Source organism: Rattus norvegicus, chromosome 2 (genome assembly GCF_021556685.1).
Source record: "Rattus norvegicus strain SHRSP/BbbUtx chromosome 2, alternate assembly SHRSP_T2T, whole genome shotgun sequence".
Classification (NCBI taxonomy): Eukaryota; Metazoa; Chordata; class Mammalia; order Rodentia; family Muridae; genus Rattus; species Rattus norvegicus.
Window position 1 is genome coordinate 37,188,049 of NC_141535.1, and position 12,774 is coordinate 37,200,822.

Consider the following 12,774-nt stretch of genomic DNA (forward strand, 5'->3'; position numbering starts at 1 on the left):
TCTTGGTGATCATCCTCTTCATGGTGCCAAGCCTCAACTCCTTTGCATGACCCCTTCAGTCCTCAGCCATCAATTGCAACTGAGGCTGCACCTTCACCCATGGCTCTCCATGGCCTCTCACAGTGCCTAGCCTCAGCTGCTCTTCATGACCCGTTCATGCCTTCAAAACCATTACCACCTGGGTGACTCTTACACATTACCAAATACAGCTGCAGCACGAGGTATAATCTTGGCTTTCTCTGGAACACAGCTTCTTTGTGTTCTCAGATTTCACCTCAGTGATGCTTATCTCTTTCTTACCTTCAGCTAACCAGAAATCAATTGTTCCAGTAGTCTCCTCCTCTTCTTGAATATAAAGCCAGAGACACGTGGCTGAAGCTGCTGAGTTCTGCTGCTTGCAGGAGCTGGAACATGGCCCCTTGTTCTATTACTTTCTCACCAGCTTCCTCTTTCCTAACTCCTTCACTGCATAAACTGGGCTGTTCTGGATCTTACTCTGTAGATTGACCTTGAATTTAGAGATCTGTGTGCCTGTCTCCTGGGATTAAAGGTTTGTACTTAGTTGCCTGGAGCTAATTAGCTGGGTGGGGTCTTGCCCCAAGGTCATTACTCCCTTAATTCAATTTAATATCCTTGAACACAGGATTCAGCTTCATTTCACTTCCTGGTGTCCCTTTAATACTCAAACCATATATTTTGTATTTTTCCTTTCTCAACTTCCCTTTTTTCATTAAAATGGTCCTCATGAGACTTAACCAGAGAACAAAGTCTATGATGGGCATTTCTGAGACTTCCTTTCTCAATGCAATTAATCTGACTCTTTTCACCTAAGCCTTAGGCAGACTCTTCAGAGAATGGCAAACAGCAACCACATTCTTCACCAAAATACAGCAGGAGCATTCTTTATAGCACATAAGGAAATTCTTCTCTTCTGAAACTTCCTGTGCTAGGCCTGCATAAGTCAAATCACTCCAAGTAACAAAGACTTCTGCATTCCTACTAAGATAGCCCATTAAGCCCCATTTAAAGCATTCCATTGTTTTCCAAATCCAAAGTCCCCAAATCTACATTCATCCAAACAAAAGCATGGTCAGACCTATCACAGCAATAGCCCCATCCCTGGTATCTGTATTAGAGTCTCATTGCTGTGAAAAGATACCATGACCAATGTAAATTTTATAAAGGACAACATTTAATTGGGACTGTCTTACAGGTTCAGAGGTTCAGTCCATTTTCATCAAGGTAGAAGCATGGCAGCATCCAGGCAGGCAAGGTGTAGGAGGAGCTGAGTTCTTTCTGCATCTTCACCCAAAGAAAGACAGGAACAGACTGAGCATCCTCAGGCAGCTAGGAAGAGGGTCTCCAAGCCCATCCACAGAGACACACTTCTTCCAACAAGACCACACCTTCTAATAGTGCCACTCCCTGTCGAAGCATATGCAAACTATTGCACCCCTCTTCCATGTTCCCTCTACCTTCCCCATGCTTCCCTGAAGACGATGCCACTCCAAGAAACCCACAACCACCTCAATTCCCTGGCATTTGCCTGCACTGGGGAAATGAGCCTTCACAGGACCAAAGATTTCTTCTGTTGATGTCAGACAATGCCATCCTCTTCTACAAATATGGCTGGAGCCATGGGTCCCACTATGTGTACACGTTGGGTGGTGGTTTAGTCCCTGGGAGCTCTAGGGTGGTGATGTCTGGTTGGTTGATATTGCTGTTCTTCCTATGGGGTTGCAAACCCCTTTAGCTCCTTCAGGCCTTTCTCTAACTCCTTCATTGCACTCCCCACACTCAGTCCAATGGTTAGCTGCAAGCATCCTGATCTGTATCAGTAATGCAGAGCGTCTCAGGAAACATCAGCAAGCACTTCTTGTCATCAGTATAATGAATGGGTTTGGTGGCTCTATATGGGATGAATCCCCAGGTGGTACAGTCCCTAGATGACCTTTATTTCACTCCCTGCTCCACTCTATCCCTGAATTTCCCCTTTGGACATTTTGTTCTCCCTTCTAATAAGGGAGCTTCTTGATCTTCATATGGTTTGTGAATTGTTTTTTGTTTTTGTTTTTGTATTCTGAGCTTTGGGATAATATCCACTTATCAGATTCTCAACTTAAAGGGCAAGCAAATATCCTCAACAAAATTATAGAAGAATAGCATGCTGGGCAATCCTAGAATTGGGGATTCCACTAATATTCACTTATCAGTGAGTACACACCATGTGTCTTCTTTTGTGACTGGTTTACCTCACTCAGGATGGTATTTTCTAGTCCTATCCATCTGCCTAAGAACTTCATGTGGTCATTGTTTTAGCACCAGGAGATCTGGTGCCTCAAGACTCCATAACACAAGTGCACATATCCCTACCCCATACAGGTAACTAAGTCTTTAAAAACACAACTTATGCATGAGAGAGACTTAATGATAAGGTGTTTGCTCCATCTCAGCAGGAGGTAACTAATTATGTAAATCAGGGCATTAACAACTGGTTGTAATGCAAAGGACAAATATGCCAAGGAATATTTATCCTGCTATACATACAAAAGAAAGAACATACAAAGTTACTTCTAAATGTTCAAATCTCAGTCCAATAAACTATATTCCATTGCTGTGACAGAATGGCAACTGTTTTCTGGCCATCTCTAATTAAGCCTTTGATGAAATAATTTTTTCCAGTATCTTAAGATGAGTTATATCAATTTTGTTCATGTTTTCCCATCCTGTACTACATGGTAAGCTCTTAGTAAATATTTGTTGAAAAAATGGTTTAAAGTTTTGATTTAGCACCATAAAATTATCTTTTAGTAAATCATTTCATGAATCCAATTTACCTAATTATGTGCTTATAAAGTGTATTAAATATACTGGATCATCTAACTGTTGACAACCTAAAAATAATTCCATTTCTATTAATGGCTTTTAGGAAGTGGAAGCTGAGATTGAAACTTAGAATGGTTATTAAATTATTTGGAATTTAAAGCATCAACAAATGGCTTGTAGATATGTGAAATAATGCAGTTGTTTGAGAAGTCTTCAATATTATTAACTTTAAACCCTGTGCTGTAGGCATCTTGTTAGATACAGGGCTACATCGGTGAGCAAAACAAATTACTCTGTATTGGTAAAGAATTTGTAATAAAGGGGAAGATAGATACATGAAATTATCTGTTTAAGGGAGGCCATGAAGTTAAAACTTGGGTAACTTGGCGTATTTGTTAGAAGAGTTGATCTATTTAAAAAAGATTTCTTGGAGAAAGCCTATTGACCAAGACTCTCAATACTAAGTAGAAACAGCACAGCAAACCATGGTTAATCACAGTAGAAAAGTGGTCAGTAGTATGGTCAGTGGTGGTTAAATGGGTTTGTGTCTGAGAAATCAAAAGAAGGTAAGTATATTTTATAATTAAGAAGAAAGAGTAAAGTCAGACACTGGTCTAGACAATTAAACAGGGCCAATATGAAAAATTACCTTTGAATATATTTTATATCTAAGAATTCAAAGTTCATATAAAATTAAGGAAACATTAATAGACAAATGTACAAACGTATAATACTTTTTATTGTGATTAATTTTATATTCCTTGTGAAAAAGCACAATCTATTCTATATTCTACAATCTATTCAATAGTAGGGACATCTTTAAATCAGTTTTATTACATTGTCATATGAAAACACAGTGAAATGTTCATTTTGTTAGTGATACATGAGAACACTTAAAATGAATTGACACCTAAACTTCTGAATGCAAATAATTTAATAGCCTATATTTTTGATATGTAAAAATATAATATCAATGTGTTCATTATAAATAAATGTTGTAATGTCATTCAGGAATCAAAAAAATGAGAGTTACTTAGGCAACCAGGAAAAAGAAAGAACACAATTAGAATAGTAACAAAGAATTAAGTGAGAACTATAATAATTCATTGATTTAAAGATATTGGTGACTACTAAAACGGCTTAACTCAGTAATGGTAGGCCTTTGTAAGTTATATATGATGTCATAATCTTGTCAGATCTGTATTGTGCAATAATGTGAGATAATCACAGGCAAAGACACTCCTGCTGACTACACTCCCAAGGGGGTGCTCTTCAACCGTGGCTGGGGATTCCTGGGAATCGCCAAGAGGTAGTCTGCGCAGTAATAGCAATCTTCTTTAAATCTAAGGCCAGCATTATAGCATCTTAGCTCTTTCTTAATGAACTGTTTATTTGTATGTATGTATGTATGTATGATGGATGTATGTATGTATGTATGTATGTATGCATGCATGCATGCTATTGCTTTCTCAGACACACCAGAAGTGGACATCAGATCCCATTACAGATGGTTGTGAGCCACCATGTGGTTGCTGGGATTTGAACTCAGGACCTCTGGAAGAGCAGTCAGTGCTCTAACCACTGAGCCACCTCTCCAACCTCCCTAACAGTAATTCTTGAATTCATGCCATAAACTCTACTGGACACATCTGACACATTATAGCAATTAGCAACTGAAACTATTTTACATACCTCTGTGAGATATTGTACGAATGGTGGCATCGTTATAATAAATGGCTCCATGTTAAGTTGTGAATACAGGTTGTCTTACAGCATAAGCTCTCTGTGTGTGTGTGTGTGTGTGTGTGTGTGTGTGTGTGTGTGCATATGTGAGTGTGTGTGTGAGTGTGTGTCTGTGTGTGTGGTGTGTGTATGTGGTGTATGTGTGTATGTGATTGTGTGTGTGTGTGTATGTGAGTGTGTGTGTGTGCGTGTGATGTATTTTAATTGCATTTTGCAGCCCTTCCCTTTCATTTTTCTGTTCATGTGTTGCTTTTCTGGTGCTTTGTTGAGTTGTACATTTATACTCTTTATTTATATTCTGTGCTCCATTGAGAATGGTTATGTTGAATTCTTTGTCAGACTATTTTTATTAGTTATTTTATTTATTTACATTTCAAATGTTATCCTCCTTCGCAGTTTCCCTTACACAAACCCCTTATCCCATCCCCCCGCCTCCCTGCCTCTATGAGGGTGCTCCCTCCACCCCAACTTCCACCACACTGCCCTAACATTCTCCTACATTGGGGCATTGGGCCTTCACAGGACCAAGGGCCTCTCCTCCCATTGGTGCCCAACAAGGCCATCCTGTGCTACATATGCAGCTGGAGCCATGAGTCCCTCCATGTGTATTCCATGGTTGGTAGTTTAGTCCCTGGGAGCTCTGGGGGGTCTGGTTAGTTCACATTAGTATCAGTATGGCCTACAATACCTTATAGTTATATTCATTAGGAAGGCTTACAATAAAGTAATAATTACCTATGATTTTCAGAGTATATAATATATATATTTTAAGCAAACTACTTATTTATCTGAAAATGTTGATACCAGTCAACCAATTTTGAATCGATTACATAAACTATAATGTATCATTCTGCTAATGCCTTGATTTTTTTTAATCTAAAATAAAGATGACTTAAAATAAGTTCACATATTCAATGTTTTAAAGATTTGATACTTGTCTTGTTTTGCTACATTTATTTTTTGACAATTTCATATACCCATGTAATACATTCTGATTACCCTAAGGACCAACTCCTCTCATCTCACTACCACCCCTGTCTTCCATGACTCTTCCTCAATATCTTTTTCTCATGCATGCATTTTTGTTTGTTAATGCACTGAGTTTAGCACCTGTGGTTACATATGGCACTATCTAATAACATCTCATAGGCTCACCAATGGGCATGCTTCTGAAGATACCAAGTCCCCAACCCTGCCTGAGAATTGATCAGTAGACAAGAAGTAAACAAGAAGGGGTAGGATCCCATGAGCGCGTCTCCATTCCATGATGGCTGTTGGCAGGTTTAGTCTTGTACAGGCTCAGGACATTCTTAATAAAAATTGGAAATATAAGTTTAAATAGATGTCATTTTAAATAATTCTTAATTAATTTCTATTGATGAAAATTTCTATAATATTTCTGGAAAAAGCAAGTTTAGTGACTTTGTGCCTATTGTTTAACACAAGAAAAGTAATCCTATAAAACAATAGGAAGAAACAGGGATTTATTTGAAAGAAAAAAGTAGTATCTCACAAGATACCAGATCTCTCTTGAACATGAATGTTACAATTTCCAGAACCATAAAAATATTATTCATTTGTTTATTACTCAGTCTATAGTGCTTTTGTTGTAACTACAGAATTGTAATGAAGAGAGAATCACCATGAATCATATTTAATGATTTAAGAAAAGCTAAGAAAAATGTTTAGCCTAATTATTTCCACATTTATTTAGAATAGAAATGATTGACTTCATGAAGTTCAGTGCTATGGTGTACATGTAGATTCAATGTATTAATAAAGACAAAGGGATGTATCTCAAAAAAAGAAGGTATCGGTATGTTAAAATATCTGGCTGAATAAATATCACTTGCATAAAGGGGTATTATACTGAAAACATAATTTGTATTGTGTAAGCTGAATCAAATGAACTTTTGCAGTCATTATAATCTCATTCTTTTATTATAAATTCAGAATTTAGAACCAAGTTTCTTTTGTGATATGTTTTCATATATTTGCATATGTGTGCATGCAGGTGCACTCACTTGTGTTTGTGTTTGTGTGTATAAATTACATTTTAACTGTTTTGAATTTCAATGTACTTTCTTTGATGTACACTAAACCTTTAACCCTTATGTTACGGCTTTTGCTGCACCATGTTAGTTAGAATTTACATTGACTCCTATAAAGGATCCTGAGAGTGAAGGAAAGTCCAAGTGTTTCCTTTAGTCTGCTATTTTTCCAGGTCCTACTGAAGCAAGATAACCCAAAATTTTATACATGTGTGCTTGTGTGTGCATGCACATGTATATGAGTGCATGTCTGTGTGTTTTCCTAGTGTTAGAAATTGAACAAGACAAATCTGAAGCTTGAAAATTTTGACAATATCCATTAAAGTATATAAGCAATATATAACATTGATAATATCTCTGTTGTGACTTTAAATTATAAGTATGAAGTTCAAAATGCCGTTATATATTATTTACATTTTAACTGACCTGCTAAATGAATTTAATTATATATAACTCTACTCATTCAATTATGAAAAATGTTTACTATATAATCTAACTGCTTAAACCAGTTATAATTGCCAACTCCGTTAATACAGCTTGTCTCTCAGTAACAAGTTTGACTTCCTTTTAAGGTGTTAATACAGTCTATGAAATAGTCCATGATTGAATTCCAATTGTGAGATATATAAATTAACTTGTAACAGAAAGACACCCAGAAAGGTATCGAGCCTTTCCAGGATGAAATCAAGATTTTATCCCCAATTTTTCTTACTTAGTTCTTAATGTATTTCCTGTTATCAATTCTTCCTTAAATTGTTTCTTGTTTTATGTTCTGGAGAGTTCTATCGTCATTGCACTATAATGAGGCTTAGGATAATTGATAGAAGTATACTTTTTTCTTTTAAGGTAGAAATAGAGTAATTGTGGAAGAAAAAAGATGAAGGAAAACTTGGATTTCAGGACAAGTGCACTCTACAGGCAGACCAGTTTTAGTAAACGTGTGAATGAGATTTGAGGATTTGGAAATAAATTCCATTTAATTCCAAAATATATTTCACCCTTGAAATGATTTTGTTTAAATTAACTTGGCTATTTATAGGATGAATTATGTCTGTGTAGAATAATATGTAACATGATAATCACAAGATAAATTGATCGTGACACTCAGAATATACTCAGTGGTACCTTTTCTCCCTTTTATTGAAAGTAGGATTTTTTTCTCACATAATATATCCAAATTACAGTTCCTCTTCTTCTATTCCTCTTAGTTACTCCCGCATCTTTAATCCAGATCCATTCCCTTCCTGTCTCTCATTAGATGAAAGCAGAAGTCTAAGGGATAATAATAAAATAAAATAAACATATGAATATTGACTTAACATCTCCAATGTAATATACTTAAAAATGTGTAAATTGCTTTAGTATCTTTTGTATTGAGTTATGATGCAGTCTATCAATAGAGTCTAACATTAAAAAACATTAAATTCAGTGATTAATTTATCTATTTGTTAAATCACTTAAAATATTTGTATTTTCAGCATCCTAAATTCTAATGTACAACTAGGACAATTATGTAACACTGATTTAATTCCTATTGATGTGTTACAATATCCTCTTGTTTTGTTTTGTTTAAGACAAGTACCTATGTTAGAATCGAAAGAACTTCAGGTAATTCTCAGAGACATATATTCTGTGGCTATAACAAGAAAATACTCCAGCAGAATCAAAGGGATTATTATTAATAATAAAACCTACTCAGTGAGTATAAGCAGTAACAATCTGTAGACAAACTATTGGAAATCAGGCGATAGAAGGTTTGGTGGATTGTCGTCTTCATTTCTTACTGGTAGGTATCCTATTGACTTGCAGGCAGAGCAGCAGGTGTGCCGTCTGCCTTTCCATGTCGTGCTGGCCATGGGACCTCCACCCAGCTGCTCACAATTGTATCACTGTTGATCTGAACAAACAGAACTCCAAAGAAATTGCAATGAATATACAAACGTTCTACAAATTTTATCTCTTTTTCTCCTCCATAGATATGACATCTGCACTTATAAAAATAAGCCCTGTGGAACACTGGGTAAGTTTGTCTTGTTTTGTTTTATTTTTTAGAGTTGTTTTGTTTGTTTGTTTTTTGATAAAAGGATAGTTTAGATTGTCTTTTTGAGGCAATGATGTTACTCTTGATTATTAATAGTTTGGTTATTTTTTTTCTGATATATGGGACATTACCATTAAAATTTTATGTGACCTTTCCTGCATATATAATTTGCTAGAAACAAATTATTCTCCCCATAATAATGAATAAGCTTAATTTTTGATTGCCTTTATGTTTTCTGGCAAATGATATGAGTGAAAACGACTTAGGAGATGGTTTAAAAATCAGTAGTAAGTATAAATCAAAGTTACCACTCATTTTCATAGTTTCTGTCATTTTAATTCCTTGTTTAAAACAACAAAAATGAGGTGTTTGAGAAGAAGTGAAAATTGCTTGAAATAAAACAATGAATTAAGAGAAAACAATCAGCTTGAGATACTTAGAAAGTAGGTGCAAAGAATAACACTTCTTTGGTGCAACTGATTGGGGAAAGCTTATCTCCTGTGAATCAATATATTACTAAAAATGTTAGTACCGTCAGTGAAGAATTTAGTCAAACAGTATTGCAAGAGATGGAGAGAGGGGGAACTTTCTTTCTTATGTTCCCTAAACATCTTTTACTTAAAAAAATTTCAGTAAATATCTTGAATTTCCACAAAAAGGACATTTTTTAAAGCGGCAGTAGTTGGTATTGGTTGACAGTTAAATGCAAATTCAAATGAGTTGATTAGGCCATTTCCCAGGAGACCAGATAACCAGGCACTGTTGCTGTCTGAATGTACAGGAAGGTTGGAGTGCATTAAAACTTTCTACAAACTCGATATCTATGCGAGACAAATTTTTCTCTTCCCTAGGTCAAATCTCAGTTTTCTTATCTGTATATGAATAATTAGGAAGTCGATTCCTGTTAATATCCAATTAAAGTTAGGAGAGAAAGAGTTCCCAGCTTTCTGGTGGGATTTTTCTTTTGCCTATTTTTTACACGGCTATTTCCTGTTTACCTTGATATTCATCACTACAGGAGAAATCCCAACTAGCCAAAGCCTAGCATTAACCACGGAAAAGTTTGCCAGTTAATACCTATCAGAGTTCTCTGCTGAGCCAGCTCAAGTTGGGATTTTCTTTTTAGCGTTTTAAGGCCACATGAGAAGTTGAGACTAACTTTGGCAGTGGCAGTGTGTTTGTTGCTTTTTTATCATCTTTTAAACCTCCTTGTTTCTCACTTTTCTTATTTATGAGGTAGGCATGATACCTGCCATTTTACCAAGGGGATATTGTTAAAGTCAATTAAGAAAAAGGTACAATTGCTTTGAAGCTCAGTATTAATTAAAGGAACAGCATTAGTATTTAATGGAGGATCACCTGCGGTGTTTTATTTAGTTCATTTATTTATTGTTCAAATTCTGTATGTATGTATTAGTGTGTTATCTACTTCAGAACCAATAGACACTAAATCTCAAAGCAAGTTTACATATAAACTAGCTTATGTCTTCGAGCATATGTTTATTAAAGAAGTAAGTGTGCATGTTTTTCTTGGCTCTTTGAAGGTGTATGACTTTTATGACAGGCTTTATTCTGACATCAGTAGTGCTGCTACATAATATTTCAGTGTCATTACTAATGACTGATGTAGATTACTGTCTAAGTTATTTTTTTCAAAATAATATATTGTAACTTTAGTAATTCATTTCTCTAGTCAATAAAGTAATTGCAAGGTACATATGAATCTGTTTTGAAGGTCAATTACTTTGTAAATTAAAATTATAATTTTGAAAACTGAATAAAATGCATATATAGATACTTGTATTGATTTATGTGAAAAATGTCAGTACAGAATCAATCAATTTATTACTATTTTACAAATTTAATTTTATTTTAAATAATTTATTACCTAGTTTAGGTAATTTATTCACCTAAAATTTATTTATTTAAATAAGTTTATTTAAATAAATTATTTATTTATTTTGTATGGATGTTTATGATGAGCTTTTTTTATAATGTCTTGGTTGATAACTCTGATGGCCAGTCGTATTATAAGGGAAGTTAGGGTGAAGGTTGCAAACTGACTGTCAAACTGAGGAAATCCAAATGACCCAAACAGTCTTGAAGCCCTGATTAACACTAGTACACATAGGAATTTTGAAAGCAGCAGTTGTTAGGAAACTAGGAAACAGTGGGAGTTAGTGACCATAGACTAGTGTTTATTCTTGGATTAGTTAAGATTTACCTTTGCTCTCAAAATGCACCTTTTCTAAAGTTGATTAATTCAGAATATAGCCATAAAGCACACACCAAAAGAAAGACCATTTTCATACTCAATAAAGGAAAAAAAAAAGCAAAACAACAAAACAAAAACCAACCCACTCCAGCACCACCATCATTAGAAAAAAGGGTAGTCTGTGGAAAGTACCAGAGATGTTAATTTGTAATAATTACAAGGAATGATCTTTTAAATGTGACTCAGAACAGAAACGATTCTCATTGTTATTTTGTTCTTTCCAAATGCTCCCCCATACTGAACCCAAAAGCTTAGAGCCAAATCCTGTTTTTATCTGCATTGAGCACTCCTGTCTGCATACACATGTGTGTTTTTTAGTGGAAATTAGAAGTAACATTTATGACATACTTTTCATTAGCCAAAGACTGAATTCTTTTTGCCCCAAGTGGTCCATCTTTTTATTGTTTTCTTTTCAGGTCCCAGTACTGTTAAGTGGAGTGGAAGGTCAGCACAGTGGTGTCCTGCGTGCTTATACTAACTCTGAGGCAGGGATCAACCCCCTTTCTACCTTCTGCCCATCCCTTATAAAACAGTAGACATATCCAACAATCCCCTTAATTTGTTGTAGTGTGTCTATTATTTTAATATATCAGAAAGAACAAGTAACACAATATCTAGAGCTTCCTTAGTAGAAAAATATGGATTGACTAGTGTAAACTGTTCTCAATTAGTGCTTCTGGGAAATTGTACCTACCCACAGAACACTGCTGGTTGCAGTCAGTGAATATCCACTGAACTGAGCTGAGGTAACTGGGATGGCAGTTTCTGACATTGGAGTGGCATGATAGCAGAATACATAAAATGCCCTCCTCTCTCTAAATGACTGCTCTCTGCATTTAGTATTTGGGATCTGCTTCCTTATAATAAATGGCATATTCCATTTCTTATAAAACCCTTTTTTATAAGTGCTGATTTAAAAGTATATACTAATCCACAGAGCATAATCCGCAGAGCATGGTATTCATTTGGAAGTAAATACTAAAGCTTCCAAGGGGAAATACCTCAAGTAACATAACATTTCAGTAGAAATCAGCCAATTAACACCATGGTTTTGCTTTATTTGTTAGAACGCTAAAGCACTGAAGGGGGATGGGAGAGAAGAAAACAACATGGAATGTATGAATGATTTCCCTCCATTAAAAAAGCAACATGACAACAATGTACACTGCTGCCATCAGGGCTAATTTTCAGGAATTAAAGATGTACAGACGTCTCACATCTTTCATAGTTTCCCCTGTTTTGAACCATCCATTTTGTTTTTATAAAAATGTCATTTATAAAACCATTTGGGATTCCCTCCTTTTGTTAACTAAAATGTTGCTTGTATATTTTTATGAACCCACTAAACTTAAACAGATCTCTTTAGAAAAATAATGTGGATATATTTTGCTTTCTACAGCCTGAAGAATATTAAAATAGAAATGCTTTCTTGAATTCCCTTTTCTGGCTCAAGTTACTAGGTGGTCCCAAGTTACCAGAAGTAAAATTTATAAATCTAACCCCTAGTCTAGACATTTTCCAGCACTGACTGCAGTTCAAAAAATATTAATGTCTAGCCGGCAAAGTGAAATTTCCCCCAGTGATTTTGCAAATGACTAGAAAGTTAACCTTTTGCCAACTGCTCCTTCTGTGCATGGAGGTTATTAAAAAGAATGCAGGCATTTAGAAGTGTGGGCTTTTAGAGGCTGGAACACCTTGGCTTGACCCGTTGTGTCTCTTTGTGTTTATTCAGGCTTGGCCTCTGTGGCTGGAATGTGCGAGCCTGAAAGGAGCTGCAGCATTAATGAAGACATTGGCCTGGGGTCGGCCTTTACCATTGCACATGAGATTGGTCACAA

General features: G+C 35.6%; 1 protein-coding gene across 16 annotated transcripts in view; it reads left to right on the forward strand.

Annotated features, from left to right (window-relative positions):
* Positions 1-12,774, forward strand: part of Adamts6 (ADAM metallopeptidase with thrombospondin type 1 motif, 6) — a 219,777-nt gene that overhangs the window by 54,801 nt on the left and 152,202 nt on the right. For 14 of the 16 annotated variants that reach the window (XR_015665162.1, XR_015665183.1, XM_087625925.1 and 11 more), the window contains 2 exon segments: positions 8,597-8,640; positions 12,669-12,774. Coding sequence is in view for 12 of the 16 variants with exons in the window: in XM_087625894.1 (XP_087482020.1) it covers positions 8,597-8,640; positions 12,669-12,774 (150 nt within the window). In the remaining 4 variants the exon portion in view is untranslated. 16 annotated transcript variants of the gene reach the window in all.